Source organism: Anomaloglossus baeobatrachus, chromosome 4, assembly GCF_048569485.1.
Source record: "Anomaloglossus baeobatrachus isolate aAnoBae1 chromosome 4, aAnoBae1.hap1, whole genome shotgun sequence".
NCBI lineage: Eukaryota > Metazoa > Chordata > Amphibia > Anura > Aromobatidae > Anomaloglossus > Anomaloglossus baeobatrachus.
Window position 1 is genome coordinate 624,219,153 of NC_134356.1, and position 21,375 is coordinate 624,240,527.

The window sequence follows — 21,375 nt, forward strand, 5'->3', positions numbered from 1 at the left end:
ACAAAACACCTGTAAAGGCTTCCTAATTGTTTAAAATGGTCCCTTAGTCTGGTTCAGTAGGCTACACAATCATAGGGAAGACTGCTGACTTGACAGATGTCCAGAAGGCAGTCATTGACACACTTCAAAAGGAGGGTAAGCCACAAAAGGTCATTGCTAAAGAAGCTGGCTGTTCACAGAGTGCTGTATCCAAGCATATTAATGGAAAGTTGAGTGGAAGGAAAAAGTGTGGTAGAAAATGGTGCACAAGCAATCGGGATATTCTAATTTATTGAGATGCACTTGTATATACAAATTTGCTTTCAGTTTGGTCTTCTATAGAGCAATACATCAGCTCACATTAGAGAGAGGCAGAACAAATTTAAGCAATAATATCAACCTATGTTAAATTAATTGTGAACGGTATTACAATATGTACTCACAATGATGAAGACGGCGACTGGACCAATAAAACTCCAAACTGCATCCGTGGGTTTAAGCCAACAACTGTAAGAAATATGAGACACATTGTACAATGTAAACGACTGATCTTATATTATACTCCAAATATTATATCCTCTCTGTGACTAGAACAATACATTTCATAACAGAATGATTTTAATCATATCCTGGCCCTACTGGAAGGAATTATAATCGAGGCACCATAAATACATAGCTACCAAGGTAATGTTGGCATCAACAGAGGAGCCGAAGGTCAAGCTTTTTTGCTCTCTGAAGCTGGGAAGAGTACACCTGACTTCAGAGGCGCAATGACCTGTAAGAAAGAAAGTTGTGCGCATGCGCAAGATTTCCTGAGAGCTGGCGATGACACCGGCTCTTGCAAATAATGCCCACAGGGGAGTGATAACATGCTGAGCGGGATGCGTAATTTGGGGAAACCAACGCCCCTTTGACTAGTCAATAGGATCATTAGCATATTAAAAATGGACTTTAAAAATACTCTTCTTTAAATATCTGTTTGTGTGTCAGACACTATGCTGGCTGTGTTACAAAATGTATTCATTAACGAATAGACAATTACTAGTGGTTTTAGGGGCATGTGGGACTTGTCAGGTTTCCTTAAAAGGGAACCTGTCATGTGGAAAAATCCAATTAACCTGCAGATATGGGGTTAATCTGCAGGTTAATAGCATTCTGAACCTGCACATTAAACCCCGCTGCCAGGAGAAAATGAACATTAATCCTCCCAGCAACATTTGGGAATCAGTCACAGGGGTGGCGCCAGCGTGAGTTCAGTCACAGCTGTGTATGGAGAGCAAAGTCTGTAACCACACCTCCCGTACTGATGACAGCTGCTCTGCATTAGAGGAAGCTGTCTGTCAGTGCGGGGAGCAGTTACAGCCACCATTCTCCATACACAGAGCAGTGACTGAACTCGGCGCCACCCTAATGGCTAAAACCAGAATGCTGCCAGGAGAATTAAATTTAATATCCTTCAGGCAGCAGTGCTAAATTTGCAGGCGCCTGGCAGGTTCACAATGCTATTAACCTGCAGATTAACCCCCTGTCTTCAGGTTAATAGCATTTTACCATGTGACAGGTTCCCTTTAACATGTCACAAGCTGAGCAATAGCCTGGGGTACTAAAACTAAACAGTTCTCAAATACTGAACCCTACATAAAGGGAACCTGACAAGGTGTAATATGCGCCCAGAATAGAGTTGAGCGCGGTTCGAGGTTCTCCAGTTCGCGGTTCGAGTGATTTTGGGGGCTGTTCTAGATCGAACTAGAACTCGAGCTTTTTGCTAAAGCTCGATAGTTCTAGATACGTTCGAGAAAGGTTCTAGCAGCAAAAAAAAAAAGCTAATTACTAGCTGGCTTTCCGCTGTAATAGTGTAAGTCACTCTGTGACTCACACTATTATGAAATTTCAGCTTATAGTGTGCGGGAACAGCGCATTCAGATCACTGCTTTTTTTTTTTTCCTTGTCTTCCTTCCCTAAGCGCGTGCGTGTAGTGGGGAGGGCCAGCATGTCAGCCAATCCCAGACACACACACAGCTAAGTGGACTTTTAGCCAGAGAAGCAACGGCATGTGTGATAGGATGTCCATGTCACATGTCCCTGCATTATAAAAACTGACATTTTCCTCCAGCACGCCATTATCTGCCTTCTGCGTCTGGGTGTCAGTCACCGCTGGCGTAGCTCCTGTCTCTGATACTGCTGTGTACGCTCTATACACAGCGCTATACAGAATAGGGATAGAAGTTTCTTTCAGCGCTTGTAGGGGCTAATACCGGCAGGGTCAGAGCCATAGGTGACAGTCAGGGCCGTGAAAACAGATTTTAACAGTTACACAAGACAACAGCGTCTGTGTAGCTAAGGTCAGGGATTTCCTCGCTGCATTTCCCCATTAGGAGGGATAGAAAGGCAGGCTTCCTTTCCCCTACCCAGACCCACAACCCTGCCACTGTACCCTCCTGCCTTTTGCACACTCAAACTCATTGTTACTAAGCCATTATACTAGCAAACACTGAGGAAACTTAGTGGCATCCTAAAAGTGGCTGTTGTACTCCATTTGTGCCCCACTGGTGCCAAGCTATTTCTAGCACCTCTGCATGACACCCTCCTGCTCTGTTTTTAATAAGCTATAATAATAGCAAAAAATGCTGCCATTTAGTGGCATACAAAAAGTGGCTGTTGTACTCCATTAGTGTCCCACTGGTGCAAATCTATTTGAAGCACCTCTGCATGACACCCTCATGCACATTTTGCTACGCTAATTTTATAGCAAACTCAGGGAATTCCTTGCTGCATTTGATCATTCGGAGGGATAGAAAGTGAGGCTTCCTTTACTGTCCTGGTACCCACAGAACACGGCCACTGTACCCACCTGTCCACTTTTGCCACGCTATTTAATTTGCCCAAAGAGCTGACTCTTTTTCTGCCTTCCTAAAATTGTCTGTAATACTAAGTTAGTGTTCCTTTGCTGCCAAGCAAGGTACAACACATGTGCATTCTACACTCCTTTCCATTTCTGGAATGCAATTATTAACTGCAGGTAGTCCAGCCAATCTGTGACGAAGGTGCAGGTGTGGATATAATGTAGCCTGCATCCAATGTTGGTTTTCTCGATGTCTGACAGCTCAACAATAACATCTGTTTCCACTTCCAAAACAAGTGATGACCTGCCAATCACACTCCTTGTTGCGTGTAAAGGGGTGGAAGTTCAGTGTGAAAAACCATGTGTGACTGCTGTCCCCAGTCACAGAGGATGAAGAGCACGCAGATGCACTTGATGGGGCAGGCGGTGGTTGCACAGGCACGCTAGGCCGCATTGTAGCACAGTGAAATTCACATTGCGACTTATGCTTCATTTTAAGTCGTGTACAGGGTGGGCTCCCCAGTATGCAGCAAAACCAGGCAACAGAAAAAGGACTCTAGGCAGTTGGGTTGATAAATGATTGTTTAACTTTACCAAAACAAACAATAAGAACCATGCATACAATTTAAATAATTGAACAATCTATTCTGTTGCCTACTACCTGCTAATCCCTCTGCATAGCAGTAATTGTGTGTTTGTGCGTGTGTGTGTGTGTGTGCATGTGTAATAACCTGCAGGTAACGGGATACGCAAGGACTGCACGGAACCACGGGGGTTAATCAATGCAAATTTAATAACATATTGCACAACACAGGTGGAGGAAAAATGCGGGAAAGGAGCACAGCAGTAGAGATAATGCAATATACATACAACTACTTTGAATAGCTTGTCAAGGGTAGGAAGCCTCAGATTGTAATCCCAAAAGCAAAACACAGAAATCCTTATTAAACAAAAAAACGCAGAGTCCTTGTTATCTTACTCGTATAACACTGTGCAGAGTCTTTTCCTATCTGTCCCTAACTAAAAGTAGTGTGCACACTTAACTGCAGGTTTCAGCGTGGGGTACCTCGTCACCGTTGGGGCCCGTATTCCGCCGGCAGACACCTCTAAAGTTCAGTCTTTGTCCCGGATCTGTAATTTGCCCGTGCTGTCTGGCTCCTCGCTCCACATCCAGCCTTTCTTGGATCTGTGTCTTGGGGAGATGTCATGCAACACTCAGGTACTTGGACCTTGTTCAGCAGGGCAGAATGTGGCCTTGCCTTCTTCCGCACGTCCGGACACACACTTCTCTGCATAAAAACAGCTACCAAACAAAACTAGCTCCTCTGCACATCCTGTTCAGGACTGTACCAAGTAAATCAAGTAGCAGGGGTTTGTGCCCGCTGTTCTTTGTTTTGACAGTAGGTGGCAGCATAACAAGGAAAAGTCCACAGTCTTCTAACCTATATATGTAAATGTTAACAGATCTTACATTTGCGAACACGACTTACCAGTGGCGCATCACAAGAGCTTCCAAGTTATCTACCTAAACATAGACAAAACACATTACCCCCCCTGAATACCCTTGTTAGCTGAAGCCTCACAGATAAGGCAGATGATAACAGTGTGAATGCAAACCACACAGCTCTGCAACACAGTCATGGAAATCTTGAAAAGCAACAGTCAATGCAAACATGTGTCGCTGTCCCTCTATGATTTAAACTGTTCGTGACAATTTGACAGTGCAGAGGCAACAAGTCTTATTGTCTATATAGTCGGCCTACCCAGAACAAATATGTGTTTTGCTAATAAAACAAAGTGTTGCGTGCCCGCATTATTGTCTGGGCACAGCCTACCGTATCCGGGTACTGTGATGTCCAGTTGCCAGAAATACAGACTTTATGCTCCTCTCACGGTAAGCAGTATAGACAGCACTGTAAGAATGTTGGTCTGTTGCACAGGATGCTGCTCACTGGCGTTACGGTACTCCTCACCAAACTCCAAAATGACTCCCCTTACAATTGAACGAAGTGTTTCCGCGGTGGCTCCTTGCTGTAACACACACCTTTAGCTTTTCCTTCTGTTCATAGATAGCATCTCCAAGTCCACACCCGAAGAGCAATTTCTCCTCCACGTCTAAGTGTGGAGAGGCAGCTAGTGCGCATGCGTGTGCCGATTTACCCCAGCCGCAGCCTAACTCCAGTGTTTCGCCTAGTGAGTATGCTCAGCCTGACTGTGCCATTCCTGAGGCTAAGTCTTCATTTCGGGATACAGCGCATGCTCCCACACTTAGTGCGAAAAGCCTCTTTGCACAGGTACTTGCACTCCGTGCCGGGTCTAAGTCCTGTGTTGTGCCTAGACACCATGCTAAAGCTGATAGTCTTTTTTTCAGAGACTGTATTTCATGCTACTGAGCATGCTCAGGCACTTACTGCATCAAAGACTAGGTCCGGTAATGAACTCTTTGGCCCTGCCCCTGATGTGGGGGGCCCATATAGACCACAGGGCATCAGGTGTCCTGACGATGTGGCCAGGCCACTCCCAAATGGCTTGCAGAGGCCCGCCCCTATGACTTGTCACCTCATTATTGATGGTCAGACGATGACTGGTGAGGTGTTTGTGTCGTGGCAGCCATGAGCTCATTATTGAAGTTGCGGTTCCAAATAGGACGCTAGTTATGCCACTCATGACGTGTCACTCTGCTTTTGTCTCCAGGAGGAGCATTGTGGTTGTCAGGGCCAGGTGGACGGGCAGACCCAGGAGGTGGATCCACTGGGCCGAACTCCTAGATGGTGGTAAGGGGTCCGGTAGCTGAAGCACTATAGGCAGCAGAACAGTCCGTGCATACGAGTATAACGGAGAAGTCCCTGGGACCACGGAGTCACTGATGGTAGTCCGGGTGACGCAGCTCAGGTTCGGAAGCCGAGAAGATGTTAGGTGGGGTCCGGAACCTTTGGAGCGAGATGACGGGTCACCGCAGGGATCCGAGATGGTACGGACTGTCAGGATGGCAGATGGACAGCGTTCGGGGTTCGGGATTCGGCAGGACCGGATGGCGAGGCAGGCACGGCTCTACAAGAGAGATAGGTGAGTATATCATAGAGACACCAGGAGACCTGACTCCTAGCTTAAGAAACACGAAGATCAGGCCCCGCCCCCTTGGACATTAAACCCCTTTATACCCAGTACCTGTTTGCATCATTTCCTGTTAATGGACGCTGGCCCTTTAAGAAAGGGTCAATGACCGCGCGCGCGCCCTAATGCGCATGCGCGCGGCCCGAGTGCCAGAAGCCAGAGCAGGAAGCTGCGAGGAGGAAGCAGCAGGGACGGGCTGGGGCTGAGAAGCCGACAGGCGCCGGGAGCGGGGGCCAGGACGCCGGGGACGCGCCGGCAATGGATGCTGGAGAGCGGGGAGCGGCGGTGACCGGACCAAGGAACCGGGAAGCGAGGCAGGGGAGCCGGGGAGCGTGACAGGTGAGCCGGAGGGCAGCGCAGGGGACCCGGGGAGCGTGACAGTACCCCCCCCACGCCCCCCTCCCCGCAACCGGGACAGGAAGGCACGGATCAGCGGAGTACCCACATTCTCCCGGGGCTCCCAGGACCTATCCTCAGGACCATACCCTGCCCAGTCCACTAGGAAGAACTGTCGACCCCGTACGGTCTTCATGGCCACGATATCCCTTACCGCATAGATGTCGTCATCGGCAATAGGAGGAGGAGCCGAACTGGCAGCAGCGGAGAAGGGACCAAGGACAACCGGCTTGAGCAGGGAGATGTGGAAGGAATTGGGTATCCTCATCGTGGCCGGGAGCTGTAGCTTGTAGGAGACCTCATTGATCTTGTTGAGGACTTTAAACGGCCCGATGTAGCGAGGACCCAGCTTGTAGGATGGTATCTTCAATCGGACGTACTTGGAAGCAAGCCAGACTAGATCTCCAGGAGAGAAACACGGAGGGTCCAGACGTCTCTTGTCCGCGTGTCTCTTCATCCGCAGGGAAGCACGCCCAAGGGACGCCTTGACAGAGTCCCAAATGGTAGCGAAGTCACGGGCTACAGTATCAGCAGAAGGGACATCCGAAGAAGGGGATACAGGCAATGGGACGGAGGGCTGAAGTCCGTAAACGACATGGAAGGGAGAGCTGGAGGACGACTCACTGATGTGGTGGTTATGGGAGAATTCAGCCCAAGGAAGAAGCGTGGACCAGTCGTCGTGATGGGCGTTGACATAGTGACGTAAGAAGGAGGTCAAGATTTGATTGACCCTCTCCACTTGGCCATTAGACTGAGGATGGTAGGCAGAAGAAAAGTCCAGAGTCACTCCCAGATGTTTGCAGAGCGCCCTCCAGAAGCGGGAGGTGAACTGAGTTCCTCTGTCGGATACGATGTGTGATGGAAAGCCATGCAAGCGGAAGATGTGATGTATATAGGCGTCCGCAAGTTCCTGAGCAGAGGGCAGTCCAGCCATAGGGACGAAATGAGCCATTTTAGAGAACCGATCCACCACGACCCATATGACTGTGTGTCCAGAGGACAATGGCAAGTCCGTAATAAAGTCCATCGCTATGTGTTGCCACGGAACTGAGCGTATCGGCAGAGGCAGAAGACGGCCATATGGCAGGTGTTTGGGCGTCTTGTTCCTGGCACAAGAGGAGCAGGCAGAGACAAAAGCAGCGACGTCCGTGCGAAGGGATGGCCACCAGTAATGACGTACAATCGCACCCCATGTTCTCTTCTGGCCAGCATGACCAGCTGTTTTCGAGGCATGACCCCAGTGTAACACTTTTTGCCTGTCAGTATCAGAGACATAGGTCTTCCCGGGCGGGATCTGGGCCAGGGTGACAGGAGCCACCGGAATGATTTTGCTATGACAGATGATGGGTTGGGTAGTCTCCTCCTCCTGCTCCATGGGCATGAAAGACCTAGACAAGGCATCAGCGCGTACATTCTTGTCCGCGGGTCGGAAATGGAGCTGGAAATCAAACCTGGCAAAGAATAAGGACCACCTGGCTTGCCGTGGGTTCAGTCGCTGAGCGGACCGCATGTATTCCAGGTTCTTGTGGTCCGTGTAAATAATCACGGGGTACACTGCTCCTTCCAGAAGGTAGCGCCATTCCTCCAGAGCCAGTTTGACTGCCAATAGCTCTCGGTCACCGATGGTGTAGTTGCGTTCAGGCGCTGAGAAGCTCTTGGAGAAGAAACCGCAAGTCACCATCTTCCCGGAGGAGGACTTCTGCATGAGCACTGCTTCGGCTCCCGAGGAGGAGGCATCCACCTCCAAGGTGAACTGGCGGTTTAACTCCGGACGGTGGAGTACAGGAGAGGAGGCAAATGCCCGCTTCAGAGAGCCAAACGCGGCGTCGGCCGCAGGTGACCAGTCCTTTGGATTAGCCTCCTTCTTGGTCAAAGCGGAGAGAGGAGCAGTCAGAGCAGAGAAGTGAGGGATAAACTGGCGGTAGTAGTTGGCGAATCCCAGGAAACGTTGGATTGCCTTCAGTCCAGAAGGAGGAGGCCAGTTGAGAATGGAGGAGACCTTCTTTGGATCCATCTGCAGTCCGGTATCAGAGATGATGTACCCCAGGAAGGGGAGAGAAGACTGCTCAAAGACACACTTCTCGTACTTGGCGTACAGACGATTCTCTCTCAGTCTTTGTAGAACCCGCTGTACGTTCTCTCTGTGGGTCTGGAGGTCCGGAGAGAAGACAAGGATGTCATCCAGATACACTACCACACAGACGTAGAGAAGGTCCCGGAAAACGTCGTTCACCAGTTCTTGAAAGACGGCTGGGGCGTTACACAGGCCGAAGGGCATCACGCAGTATTCATAGTGCCCATCGCGAGTATTGAACGCGGTCTTCAATTCGTCCCCAGAGCGGATGCGAACCAGATTGTAAGCACCCCGAAGATCCAGCTTGGTGAACACACGAGCTCCTCTAAGCCGGTCAAACAATTCGGGGATGAGCGGCAGAGGGTACTTGTTTTTTACGGTGATTTGATTCAATCCCCGGTAATCTATGCATGGGCGTAAGTCGCCCTCTTTCTTCTTGACGAAGAAGAAGCCTGCTCCCGCAGGAGAGGAGGATCTCCGAATGAATCCCCTTGCCAGGCTCTCTGTGATGTAAGTAGACATGGCCCTTGTTTCGGCTGGAGACAATGGATATATCCGTCCTCGAGGTGGTGTTGTTCCTGGGAGCAGGTCGATGACACAATCGTAAGGACGATGTGGCGGAAGTACCTCAGATTCCTTTTTATCAAAGACGTCTGCAAAGGACCAATAGGCTGAGGGTAGTCCCGGTAGGTTCTCTGGAACCGGAGGTCGTCGGATGGGTTGTATGGTCTTCAGACACTTCTCATGGCACGAAGAGCCCCATCGGGTGATTTCGCCAGTGCCCCAGCTGACTGATGGTTCGTGTGTCCGCAACCAGGGAAGTCCCAGCAGGATTTGATGGGACATGTGTGGAAGGACGTAGAGAGCGATGTTCTCGATGTGCAGGGCACCGATACGCAGTTTGACCGGCCTGGTGATCCAGGAGATGGTGTCAGAGAGGGGTCTCCCATCCACAGAGGCAATCACTAGGGGCTTGTCGAGTGGAGTAACAGGCACCTGGTACTTGTCCACTGTGGCCTGCTGGATGAAATTGCCTGCTGCCCCGGAATCGAGGTAGGCCTCAGCCGTGAACCGTGTCTCTCCCGTTGTCACTTGCACAGTCCACGTAACCGGGTCTGAGAGAGTCCCAGCACCTAGGGTGGCCTCTCCTACCAACCCTAGGCTTTGGAGTTTCCCGGCCTCTCTGGACAGGAGCGTAGCAGGTGTGTGCCCTCTCCGCAGTAAAAGCAGAGACCCTTGGCGAGCCGCTCTGCTCGACGTTGTTCAGACTGCCGCACTCGGTCGATCTGCATGGGCTCGTGGACGGGGGCCCCAGCTGTCGATGACTGAAGTACGGAGGGCTTCTGCGGAGGAGAGGAATGTCGTACCGGACGTCTCTCACGGGACACTTCCTTGGATCGCTCCTGAAAGCGAATGTCTACTCGAGTCGCTAGGGCAATCAGGGCATCCAGGGTGGTCGGTACGTCACGACCCGCCAGCTCATCTTTAATTCGCCCCGAGAGTCCTTCCCAGAAGGCGGCGGTTAGGGCCTCGTTGTTCCAGCCGAGTTCCGCAGCCAGGGTGCGAAACCGGATTGCATATTGACCCACCGTCAGAGTCCCCTGCCGTAACCGGAGAAGAGACGAAGCAGACGCGGAGGCGCGTCCGGGCTCATCAAAGGTGCCACGGAATGCCTGCAGGAACTCTTGGATGTTCGTGGTCACAGGATCCCCCTTCTCCCACAAGGGGTTCATCCACGCCAGTGCCTCACCCTCTAGATGGGACATGATGAAGGCGACCTTGGCTTGGTCGGAGGCAAACAAATGCGGTAGCTGCGTGAAATGGAGGGAGCATTGGTTTAAGAATCCCCTGCAGGTCTTGGGGTCTCCGGCGTACCGGGGTGGTGAGGCCAAACGAAGTCTGGAAGTATCTGAAGAAGTCACCACAGGAGCTGGAGCCGTGGCTTGACTAGTGGAAGCCCGGGATGTTGAAGACGTAACTGCTGCTTGTAGCGTGTTCAGGCGGGCGTCCACAGACGACATGAATTGCAGCATGCGGGTCTGAGTCTCACGCTGGCGTTGGAGTTCCTCCTGTACGGCTGCTAGTGCTGCAGCGGGATCCATGGCCTGATCTTACTGTCAGGGCCAGGTGGACGGGCAGACCCAGGAGGTGGATCCACTGGGCCGAACTCCTAGATGGTGGTAAGGGGTCCGGTAGCTGAAGCACTATAGGCAGCAGAACAGTCCGTGCATACGAGTATAACGGAGAAGTCCCTGGGACCACGGAGTCACTGATGGTAGTCCGTGTGACGCAGCTCAGGTTCGGAAGCCGAGAAGATGTCAGGTGGGGTCCGGAACCTTTGGAGCGAGATGACGGGTCACCGCAGGGATGCGAGATGGTACGGACTGTCAGGATGGCAGATGGACAGCGTTCGGGGTTCGGGATTCGGCAGGACCGGATGGCAAGGCAGGCACGGCTCTACAAGAGAGATAGGTGAGTATATCATAGAGACACCAGGAGACCTGACTCCTAGCTTAAGAAACACGAAGATCAGGCCCCGCCCCCTTGGACATTAAACCCCTTTATACCCAGTACCTGTTTGCATCATTTCCTGTTAATGGACGCTGGCCCTTTAAGAAAGGGTCAATGACCGCGCGCGCGCCCTAATGCGCATGCGCGCGGCCCGAGTGCCAGAAGCCAGAGCAGGAAGCTGCGAGGAGGAAGCAGCAGGGACGGGCTGGGGCTGAGAAGCCGACGGGCGCCGGGAGCGGGGGCCAGGACGCCGGGGACGTGCCGGCAATGGATGCTGGAGAGCGGGGAGCGGCGGTGACCGGACCAAGGAACCGGGAAGCGAGGCAGGGGAGCCGGGGAGCGTGACAGGTGAGCCGGAGGGCAGCGCAGGGGACACGGGGAGCGTGACAGTGGTCCACCCTGGTTTGGGGCGGACCCAGGTTATAAAACGGGCTGGAGCCAACAAGGAGGTGCACAGTCTTCTATTATGCTCCGAAAGAGCACACCTCCATGTGTTGAACCCATTGCGGCTTTAGGCCAGAGGTAGGCAGGGATAGGGCATCGATGCAGGCCGCCACCACAGTTGGTACTGTAGAGGAAGCTCTGCTCACTGGTATATAGGTGCTCAGAGGTAATAATAGATAAAAATAGTGGATAACCTCGGCACTCTAAATCTCCCAAACTAAGTCAGTAAGTCACAACGGGTAGTAATGCAAAATCACTCTTTATTGGTCCGTATTTAGAAAAAAAAATTTCATAAGCATTTATGTTTTTGTCCAAAACAAGTTACAAATGACGTTTCGGCCTGAGCCTTCGTCAGATTGGACTTATCAAGAAAATTGTAATAGTAAAAGTACATTGGTAAATGGAGCCGGACAATGTGAAGCAGTTTTGCTGTTGTGGGCTTAACTGTTGCATAGGTTATAAGGTAATATGGATCGTGCGGCACCTGCCAGGTGCTGTAATCATCCAGCCTAGGGGTGCTGGGAAGGTGGAGCAATAGCGTCTAATGTGAATAACGCTGTATGTTAGCCTTGTAGGTATAGCAAGTATAACGCTGTCACAGGAGCTGTGTGAATTGCTGGGACGTTATCCACAGTCTATGTCTTATGGGGAGCGTGCTATGAGATACAGGTACCTCTAAGTTGGGTGGCCAAGAGTTAATGCAGCCGGTAACACCGGAAGGATATCAGGCCAAGGTCCTCGCCGCTTGTGGACGTGCGTTCAGAACTAGGGCGCTCCTGTGCAGACCTTTGACTATCCGTTGTGACTTACTGACTTAGTTTGGGAGATTTAGCGTGCCGAGGTTATCCACCACAGTTGGTAACGCAGAACGGTTAAGACCAGCTTCTGTCCTACCAGTCCTGCTTGTGCAGCCCAGTGGCATTAACAGGCCTGCTGCTGCTGATGCGCCTGCTGTCCACAGGTGTGGCCCCAATGCACACGGTCAGCGTACTCAATGGCCCCTGTGATGTTAACAGGGAGTTCCTGGGCTGGGTGGGCGTGTGGACCCTGTGACGCTAACAGGGCTCCCAGTCTCCAGATCCGAGTGGCGTCTAAATCGGTTCAGGCCACTATTAGTTTCATAGCCACACAGCTCTGTATCCTCCACCTAACCTTCCAGTTGCCAACCTCTCCTTTTCCATCTGGGAGCACGGTGGACACTGACTGCTGATGGGGATATATACCTTTCTCTTTCTTTTCTTATTAATTTTCGTTATATAGCGGTAACATAGTATATACCACCTTATCCAAATCTGCCAGTCCCACCGTAACAGATGGTGTTTCTTCAGAAAATGTTACTTTTGCTTAACCACCAAACCCACGGACAAAAACTTTTTTCCCCTTTCCAACACACCTGTTCCCCTTTCCACCAGCATCTGTCCTTTTTCAACTCATTTTGTATATGACCAAAAGTGCAACTCTGCAGGGACACCGTACTCAATGCCATCTCAGCACAGCAGCCAGCCCTCGGTCCCTCAGATGTGGACAAGTAAAAGACCATTTCCTCCTATCCAGGACAAAGCGTTGAGATTCACTCTGTGCAGCACTGGTATTTAGTGGAAAAGCAGATCTAAGAATCCGTACCACCTTCTGCAGATACTCCTGTATACGTGCGTCCCTTTCTATGGCAGGAATTATTTCGCCAAATTTTGTCTTGTACCGGGGATCTAACAGTATGGCAACCCAGTAGTTAGCATTACTTCGAATTCGTAAAATCCGAGGGTCATGTTGTAGGTAGTGCAGCAAGAAGGCGCTCATGTGTCTTGTGCATCCAGGAGGACCAAGTCCTTGGTGTGTTGGTGGCAGAGAGGTGAGAATCGTGCCTCCTTCCTCTGCCCTCTCCCCCCAACCTCGCACAACCGAAATGTGAGCAAGCTCTCACTCGTCTGCTGAGTCTTCCATGCCCATCTCCAGTTCGTCCTCCATTTCTTCATGGGCTCCTGCACCTTCCTCAACACTTTTTGCTGATACTATGCGCCCTTGTTAATCCCTCTCCCCCACCATGACTGCCGCCTAGGTGCCGCTGACCATCTGGACCTCGTAGATCTTGTTATCCTTTCCGCATATGACTCCTCCTGTACTTCCTCCCCTTCCTCTTGTCCCAACACCTCACTCCGAATAATGCTTACAGTGTGCTCCATCATGTAGATGACCAGAATTGTCACGCTGAGAATGGCATTGCCAATGCTAAACATCTTCGTCGACATTTGTAAACTGTGTAGAAGGGTGCATAGGTCCTTGATCTGACACCACTCCAGCAGCGTGATCTGCACCACCTCTGGATCAAGTTAGGCCAGGCTATATGTCATAATGTATTGCAGCAGGGTTCGGCGGTGCTGCCACAAACGCTGCAACATGTGCAGATTCAAATTCCTGTGTGTCGGTACATCGCATTTCAGGCGTTTAACCACCAGACCTAAAGACTTCTGTAGCGACGAAAGTTGTTGAGCTGCTGTGTGCGAACGATGGAAGTGAGCACATAGCGAGCGTGCCCGCTGCACAAGGCCATGTAGGCCGGGATGGTGTTTTAAAAATTGCTGGAGAATTAGATTCAACACGTGAGCCACACAAGGCACGTGTGTCACATTGTCACGGCGAAGGGCCGCACCCATGTTTGCATCATTGTCACACCCGGCCTTCCCTGTCTGCTGGTTGAGTGGAGACAACCATTGATGAAACTTGGTCTCCAGAGCTAACCGTCCACAACTTCTCAGCGGTGTGACTCACATTTCCCATACATTTCAAAGTAAACATTTGACCGCATGATGGCATTGAGCTCTGCTGCCAGCATAGTAAGGAGGAGGTGTGTGGTTTTCCTTGTGCTGAGTTACAAGGAAGGGTGCCCTGACCACACAGGGTTTGGGCCGAGGTGAAGGACCCACACGAGGTTGAGGAGGCAGAAGCAGTGTATTAACTTCTACATACAGAGGAAGGATTGATACAACTCGTGGGGACAGCAAGACTTGTACAGCAGACCCTTCTCCATCTCTCCCCATAGTAACCCATTGCCCAATCAGCAACATGTAACGCCCCTGTCCATGCTTACTGGGCCAAGTATCTGTGGTGAAATGCACCCTGTCACACAGTTTCTCAAAGAAGCGGTGATGTTTGGTGCGACATGCTGGTGTAGCGCGTGCACGCCTTTGTTGGAGAAGGAGTGGCGCCTGGGCATCGGCTCTTGGGGCACTGCGATGGGCATAAGGTCTCGAAAATCCTCGGTTAAAAAGGTTGGAAAGGAAGCATTTTGGTAGCCAACAGTTTGCAGATGCTGAAAGTCAAGCTCTAAGCCATGTTATGCCCTTCTAAAAGCATGTAAAACACAGCAAGGGGACTCCAACCACAGTCTCCCTCGTTTCCACTAATTGGGCCACACACACCCCACTTGACTGGCATCAGTTGACCCCATTTTCAAGATGAAAAAGATCCTTTGCATGAAGCACTCTCAAAAATACGCGTGCCTTTCGCCTCCCCTGGCTGAGCCAGGGGAAGAAAAGTCCTCTGAGAGCCATGACTTGTTCATCTTGGTTCTTTTTTCAAAAGCGAGGGGACTCCAACCACAGTCTCCCTCGTTTCCACTAATTGGGCCACACACACCCCACTTGACTGGCATCAGCTGACCCCCATTTTCAAGATGAAAAAGATGCTTTGCATGAAGCACTCTCATAAATACGCGTGCCTTTCACCTCCCCTGGCTGAGCCTCTGAGAGCCATGACTTGCTCATCTTGGTGAACGTTAGTCTGTCCACATTGTCAGTGGACAGATGAGTGTGCTTAGCTGTCAGCACACCCCCAGCAGCACTGAGGACACGTTCCGAGAAAACTCTGGCTGCGGGACACAACAAGATCCCCAAGGCGTACGTGGTGAGCTCAGGCAATTTATCCAGATTGGAAGCCTAAAATGAGCAGGGCTCAAGTTGCACAGTAATGGCATTGACGTTCCCTTGCATATACTCATATCTGTGTCTCCTCCTCTTTTTCCTTGTCCTGCTCTTTTGTTTTCGCATGAGTATATGTCCTTGTCACTTTCCCATGTGTTTGTGTTGTGTTGTGAGTTGTCACCTTTTGGACACCTTTGAGGGTGTTTTCTAGGTGTTTTTATGTGTTTGTGATTGGCTGCCATTGTTTCCTATGCGGTTCGAGTGGTTTGTCGAACGTTCGCCGAACCGAACTTGACCGGGACCCCCGTTCGACGAACCAAACTCGAGCCGAACCACGGCCGGTTCGCTCATCTCTAGCCCAGAACCACAAGCAGCTCTGGGTGCATATCTAGAATCCCTGCCTAACCGTCCCTGTATAGTAGCATAGATAAGATCTAAAGATCCTTTATCATATGCTAATGAGCGAGGGGACTAGTCGCAAGGGCGTTACTTCCCCTGGCTAGTCGGCCCTCTTAGCATAACAGGGGCAAGATCCTTTGTTTTCTGCATTATATAGTTGCAAAGTTACATACCATATTTTATGACGTATAAATGACTGGGCGTATAAGATGGCCCCCAAATTTAGAGTTAAAAAATAGTAAAGAAAAAAATGGGGTCCGTTTTATACTCCGGTGTTGTCTTACCGTGGGGGGGTGGGGCAGGTGATGAAGCGTGGTCACAGGAGGCAGTGGCGGTGATGGTGGGGTCTGTGCTGGCAGTGGTAGGGTCTGTGCCTGGCAGCGGTGGGTCTGTGCCTGGCAGCCGTGGGTCTGTGCATGGCAGCAGTGGTGGAGCGGGGTCAGAGGAGGCAGGGGTGGTGCTGGTAGGGTCTGTGCCTGGCAGCGGTGGGTCTGTGTATGGCAACGGTGGGTCTGTGCATGGCAACGGTGGGTCTGTGCATGGCAGCGGTGGGTCTGCGCATGGCAGCGGTGGTTGAGCAGGGTCAGAAGAGGCAGGGGCGGTGCTGGTGGGGTCTGTGCCTGGCAGCGTTGGGTCTGTGCCTGGCAGTGGAAGCTGTGCTGGCAGCGGAAGCTGGGCTGGCTGTGTAGAGCAGGCAGGTGTCCCAGATGCTCTGTCGGCGGTCCGGGCTTCAAAGAATTAGCGCCCAGAGTGGCACGTGCATAGGTGGAGCTCTCAGCTAAGAGCTCCATCTGATCACGTGCTGATTCCGGGCACCATGATTTGAATCCAGAGCATCTGGGACATCCGCCGCACAGCCATCACAGCTTCTGCTGACAGCACAGCCAATCGGCCGCCCGTATGGAGAGGCAGCCAGCCGGCCGACCGCAAGGCGAGACAGCCAGCCGCACAGAGAGCCGCCCGCACAGAGAGGCAGCCGCCCACCAGCACTTATAATCCAAAAAATACTGTACGGTACCTAATTATACGCCGGTACCTAAGTCATATATGCCGGAAAATATGGTAGTTACATAGGTTGAAAAAAGATCTAAGTCCATCTAGTTCAACCTTTGTCCACCAATTATGAGATATTGAACTGTTCTAGAGAAAATGTCATTTTATTGGTTCACTTCTTACCCTATTTATAATGGAGAATATATTTATAAAATCACCTTGCATACTATAACACACAGACATTAAAATAGAACTAGAGGAGACGGAAAGGGACTTACTATTTTTCGGCGCCATAGGCATCTGGCCGGACTGCTGCAGAGATACCAACAATGACAATAGGAACCCCAAATCCCAACAAACACATCATTGGGAAATTTGAGCGTCGAGATGTCATGTAATTCACAGCTCGGAGATTCCGCACGGTCATAAACAATAGGACACTCTCTATGAACATCCAACAGAATGCACAGAGGAAGAAGAAGTGGAGCGCTCCGGCAATGATCGAGCAGAGTATCTGCATACAAAGGAAAACAAGGTGAAATTAGACCAGGGTAATGCCATAAATCTCTGAGAGGAAGGCACCCTTCAATATGTGAAATTACAGAGATTTTGGGCAGCTTACCTTGATGCATGTTTGCTGGATTCCCACCAGAAACAGAAGTTGTCCCAGGAAAAGACAACTACACAAAGCTGTCAAGACAGACATGTGCGCGCTCCGCAAAGAGCGACAGAGGATGAATGTGAGAAGCGACAGCGCCAGGCAGAAAACGGATAAACTTAGACCAATGTAGGAAACAACGGAAAGACCATGATCGTGCTGTGAGGAAAAAACATAAAGAAACTTTACATATGTGGAATTATAACATTGAGCAAATGGCTGATCATTCTGTATTTTGCACCGGTGTGTAGGGGGTGTAACCCCTACGAGAGACTCAAGTGTACTGTGTCTTTAAGGGAACAGAGCTCCCCTGCTGTGTGTAATGGATCGGCCCACGCCTCCCCTACTGTGTCTATGTGCATGATTCAGCCCTGAAGGAAAAGTACATGAAGATAGGCCTGAAGGAGAGTGTAGTAAGGAAACAGTGAGGGGTGGTTGTGCCACAGGTGCGGAGAGACAAGCCAGAATGTTGCCTGAGGAGAATCCGCTGGGCCCACGGTAGGGGAGAGGTATGGTGCTGGCCGCGAGAGTTCAGTGAACCGAACCGTGAGTAAAACCCAGAGTATTGCTCGGTTGCCTGGATGAGCCCTGCTGCTCCGTGACCAAAGAGAAGAAAAGCTGCCTCCGTTCAGCCCTGGAAAAATGCGCACCAACTGATTTCATACCCTGAGAGAGGACCGGTTCGGCCTAAGCCACACGGCGAGAAAATCGGTGCGAGTGGAGTGCGATAAAACATTGCATTCCACTCGGACCAATTTTAGCCTGTGTGTCAGCGCACATGAGCGATTATTTTCTCAGCCCTAATCAGACCGAGAAAACAATCGTAGCATGCTGCGATTGAAAGGCAAGACTCTTTCCTCTCGCACCCATTCAAGTGAATGGGGCGAGAGAAAAATCGCACTGCATTCGCGGTACACCGGTGTACCACGAGTGCAGAGCGAGAATCGCAATAGCTGGCTACGGAGGAGAGAGGGAGAGAAATCCCTCCTTCCCTTCCGCAGCTCCTGCCCGCCCCTTCACAGAGCTGGCCTGCCCCCTGCAGCTGAGGTCTTCTCACACGGTCGGACCTCAGACGCAGGCACACTCGCATGACACTCGGCTCCTGCTATGCTGCCAGCGTGAGCCGAGTGTCATGCGAGCATCGCAGTAGTGCCCCGTGTGGCCCTGGCCTTCCCCAGACGGTACCGTGAGTTTTTACTTGTGCGCACTGGTTAAGGTTTAGTGCAGGCCTCTGTAATTAGAGTGTGGTGTCCGCACGATCCCATTAGTGGAGGCCAGTTAGGTTAGAACACATAGTAGTGAAGAGTATATTATCTGCATTTTTTTATACTGTTGTTTATTGTGATAGTTGAGGCGACAGTTGTAGTTCATTCCAGCTAAATGGCTCAACTGTGTATTATCTCCCCTATTCCATTATACCCCTTTCTCTGTTACCCAGCAGCCTTTACGTGTTACCTTCCTGCAATAAAATACCGTTTTGTCTGTAAACTCGTTTGGTACCACAACTTTCTGTGCATTGCGGTGGTTCCTTGGTGATCACTTCAGGTGCACCTCCGCCGTACAGCATCATGGGTTCTGCATGAAGCTGGAAAACTAGTCTTCGGTCTGTGCGCATGACCTGGTTCTGTGATTCTAAGTAGATTTGACCTCTGACGCAAAATATGTAACCGACCGTCATCTTCTATGTGTGCTTTATAATACCGGTCTTTTCTTATACGGTAGAGGGGTCTTTGGGCTTCTTCAGGCACAAGGACTTGGATGTTTCTGCACAATAGTGTTAAACCTCACATTTATCCTTTACAAAAAGAAATTATGTATGTCAATGTCACTTTACACCTTTCCTAACAGTCAAATTTCCTCCTCTTTTTCCAAGAGCCAGAACTTTTTTTTATTTTTCCATCAAAATAAATCTATAATGGCTTTTTTTTCACGAGGTAAGTTGTAATGTTGAATGGCACCAACTTACTATATAATATAGTGAAAACCATAAAATGTTAAAGTGGGATAATTTAGTGAAAAAACACCCTTTAATTTATGGTGTTCAATAACCTGCCAACAGACTCTTTAGTTCTTGAAAACTAATCACGGGTGAGCGTGCTCGACACTCGATAGAGCATCCGGGTGCTCGGGTACTCGCGGTGTGTAGCTGGGAATCGCGTGTGGTAGGATCGATGTGTCATCCGTGAAACAACGAACATAAAGGACAGGCTTGCTTCACTTCATGATGTGTGCAGGCACCCCAAGGAAAGCCATTTGCAGGGTCTGAATGGCTCTAACTGGAGGTAAAACAATGTTTTTGGATGTAGTGTGTCTCAAAAAAAACAACCCTGCCTTCCCCGCCTCCAGAAATGCTCTGTTTATGGCTGGCTGTGTGTGGGCAGCGAACCGAACTGCCCAGTCATTGACTTCCATTATACTTGTTACTCAAGTCAAGCTGTCAGAGTCTGACCTTCTCGACTCGAGGACCGCGCACTCAAGCATTTTAGTGCTCACCCATCACTATTGAAAACCAATATTTTTTTTTCCTTCCAGAGTAGTATGAGGGCTTATTTTTGGTTTTGCAAGATGAGCTGTATTTTTATTGACACCATTTGGGATACATATGACCTTTTGATCATATTGTATTGCATTTTTGGGATACTACCAAGAAAAAAGGCATTCTGGATGTTCTTCTTCCCTCTATGCCGTTTATCATAGGGGTTAATTATTTTTTGGTTTTGATAGATTGGACTTTTATGGATGTGATTATATCAAATCTGCTTATTTTTTTTAAAAATAAAGAAAGGATGGTGGCTTAAAAACTTTAATGTTTTGATTAACTCATTTCTTTAGCCCCCTTTGGAGACTTGAAATTACAGTGGTAGATTTTCCATTTATAGTGAAACTAATGATCTCCTGTCTATCATGGCGGGATTAATGAACCCCGTACCACAGTTAGGTATAAGATAGGGGTGGTAGGTAGATGAGGGCTTCAGCTTATCAATCTACCCATTGGTTATCACTTTTAAGCTGTTGGGTCTTACTCTTTACACAACCCAACAAGGTGAGCACCTTTCTAGTTGGGGACCAATGGTGGGCACCAAATATCATAAAGGATTCCACACAATGAGGTTCTTTGTCTACATTATTTCCACAGCTATATATTCTACCCCGATTAGAAGCACCCTCTTTCATTATGCTTCTAGTAGCCCATGGTACATCTCATATAAGGCGGCACTGCCATATCCTGTCTGGGCACCAAGATGGGTAGTTCTCCAAGTTGCCAACTTGCAGTAGGAAATGCCATTATCATCATAAGCCCATAAAGAATGGAAGAAGTAGTATTATTTCCATCACATGACCATCAATCACCTCAAGTCCATGTGGTGCCATAAGTAACGCAAAGCTGGATAAATGGTTGCAGGAGCACACTGTGTGTGTGCGATTACATTCTGAAAATTTAGTTGTGCATCCATCTTTGCTCCACCTATTGTTTATTGGGTCCCAGAACACACAGATCAGATTGTGAGACTGCTTCGGATCCTGAAATGAAAACAGATTAAGCCATTCATTGACAACACAATCCTTTGTAGTGTATACCTTACATATAGGAGCAGTGGGGGCAGCCATAATATGAATTATATCAATATACAAGGAGGTATCTCAGTTCGTAGGATGGAATGATGGAGGGATTTCCTACATGATACATGACCGCTACACTGTTTGGATCATTTGATGAAAAATCTGTAGGAATGCTCAGACCTGACACCCATAATGTGATGGTGCACCATCCTACATGTACAGTGTCCTGGAAAGTGGATTGGCCATCGTGGGCCAGTTGAATGGCCACCAAGGTCTCCTGATCTGATCCCCTTAGACTTTTATCTTTGGGGTCATCTGAAGACAACTGTCTATGTTGTGAAGATACAAGATGTGCAGCATCTGAAACAATGGATACTGGAAGCCTGTGCTAGCATTTATTCTGCGGTGTTGCTATCAGTGTGTCAAGAGTGAGAGAAGAGGGTTGCATTGACAATCCAACACAATGGGCAGCACTTTGAACACATTT

At 49.7% G+C, this 21,375-nt stretch overlaps 1 protein-coding gene across 1 annotated transcript in view; it reads right to left on the minus strand.

Moving 5' to 3' along the window:
• LOC142301932 (adhesion G protein-coupled receptor E3-like) overlaps nt 1–21,375 on the minus strand; it is a 251,123-nt gene that overhangs the window by 13,947 nt on the left and 215,801 nt on the right. Inside the window, exons 14-17 of the mRNA XM_075342989.1 lie at nt 20,679–20,849; nt 17,292–17,486; nt 16,948–17,183; nt 423–486 (exon numbers count right to left, since the gene is read on the minus strand). Of these exons, the coding sequence (XP_075199104.1) occupies nt 423–486; nt 16,948–17,183; nt 17,292–17,486; nt 20,679–20,849 (666 nt within the window). The remainder of the gene's footprint in view (nt 1–422; nt 487–16,947; nt 17,184–17,291; nt 17,487–20,678; nt 20,850–21,375) is intronic.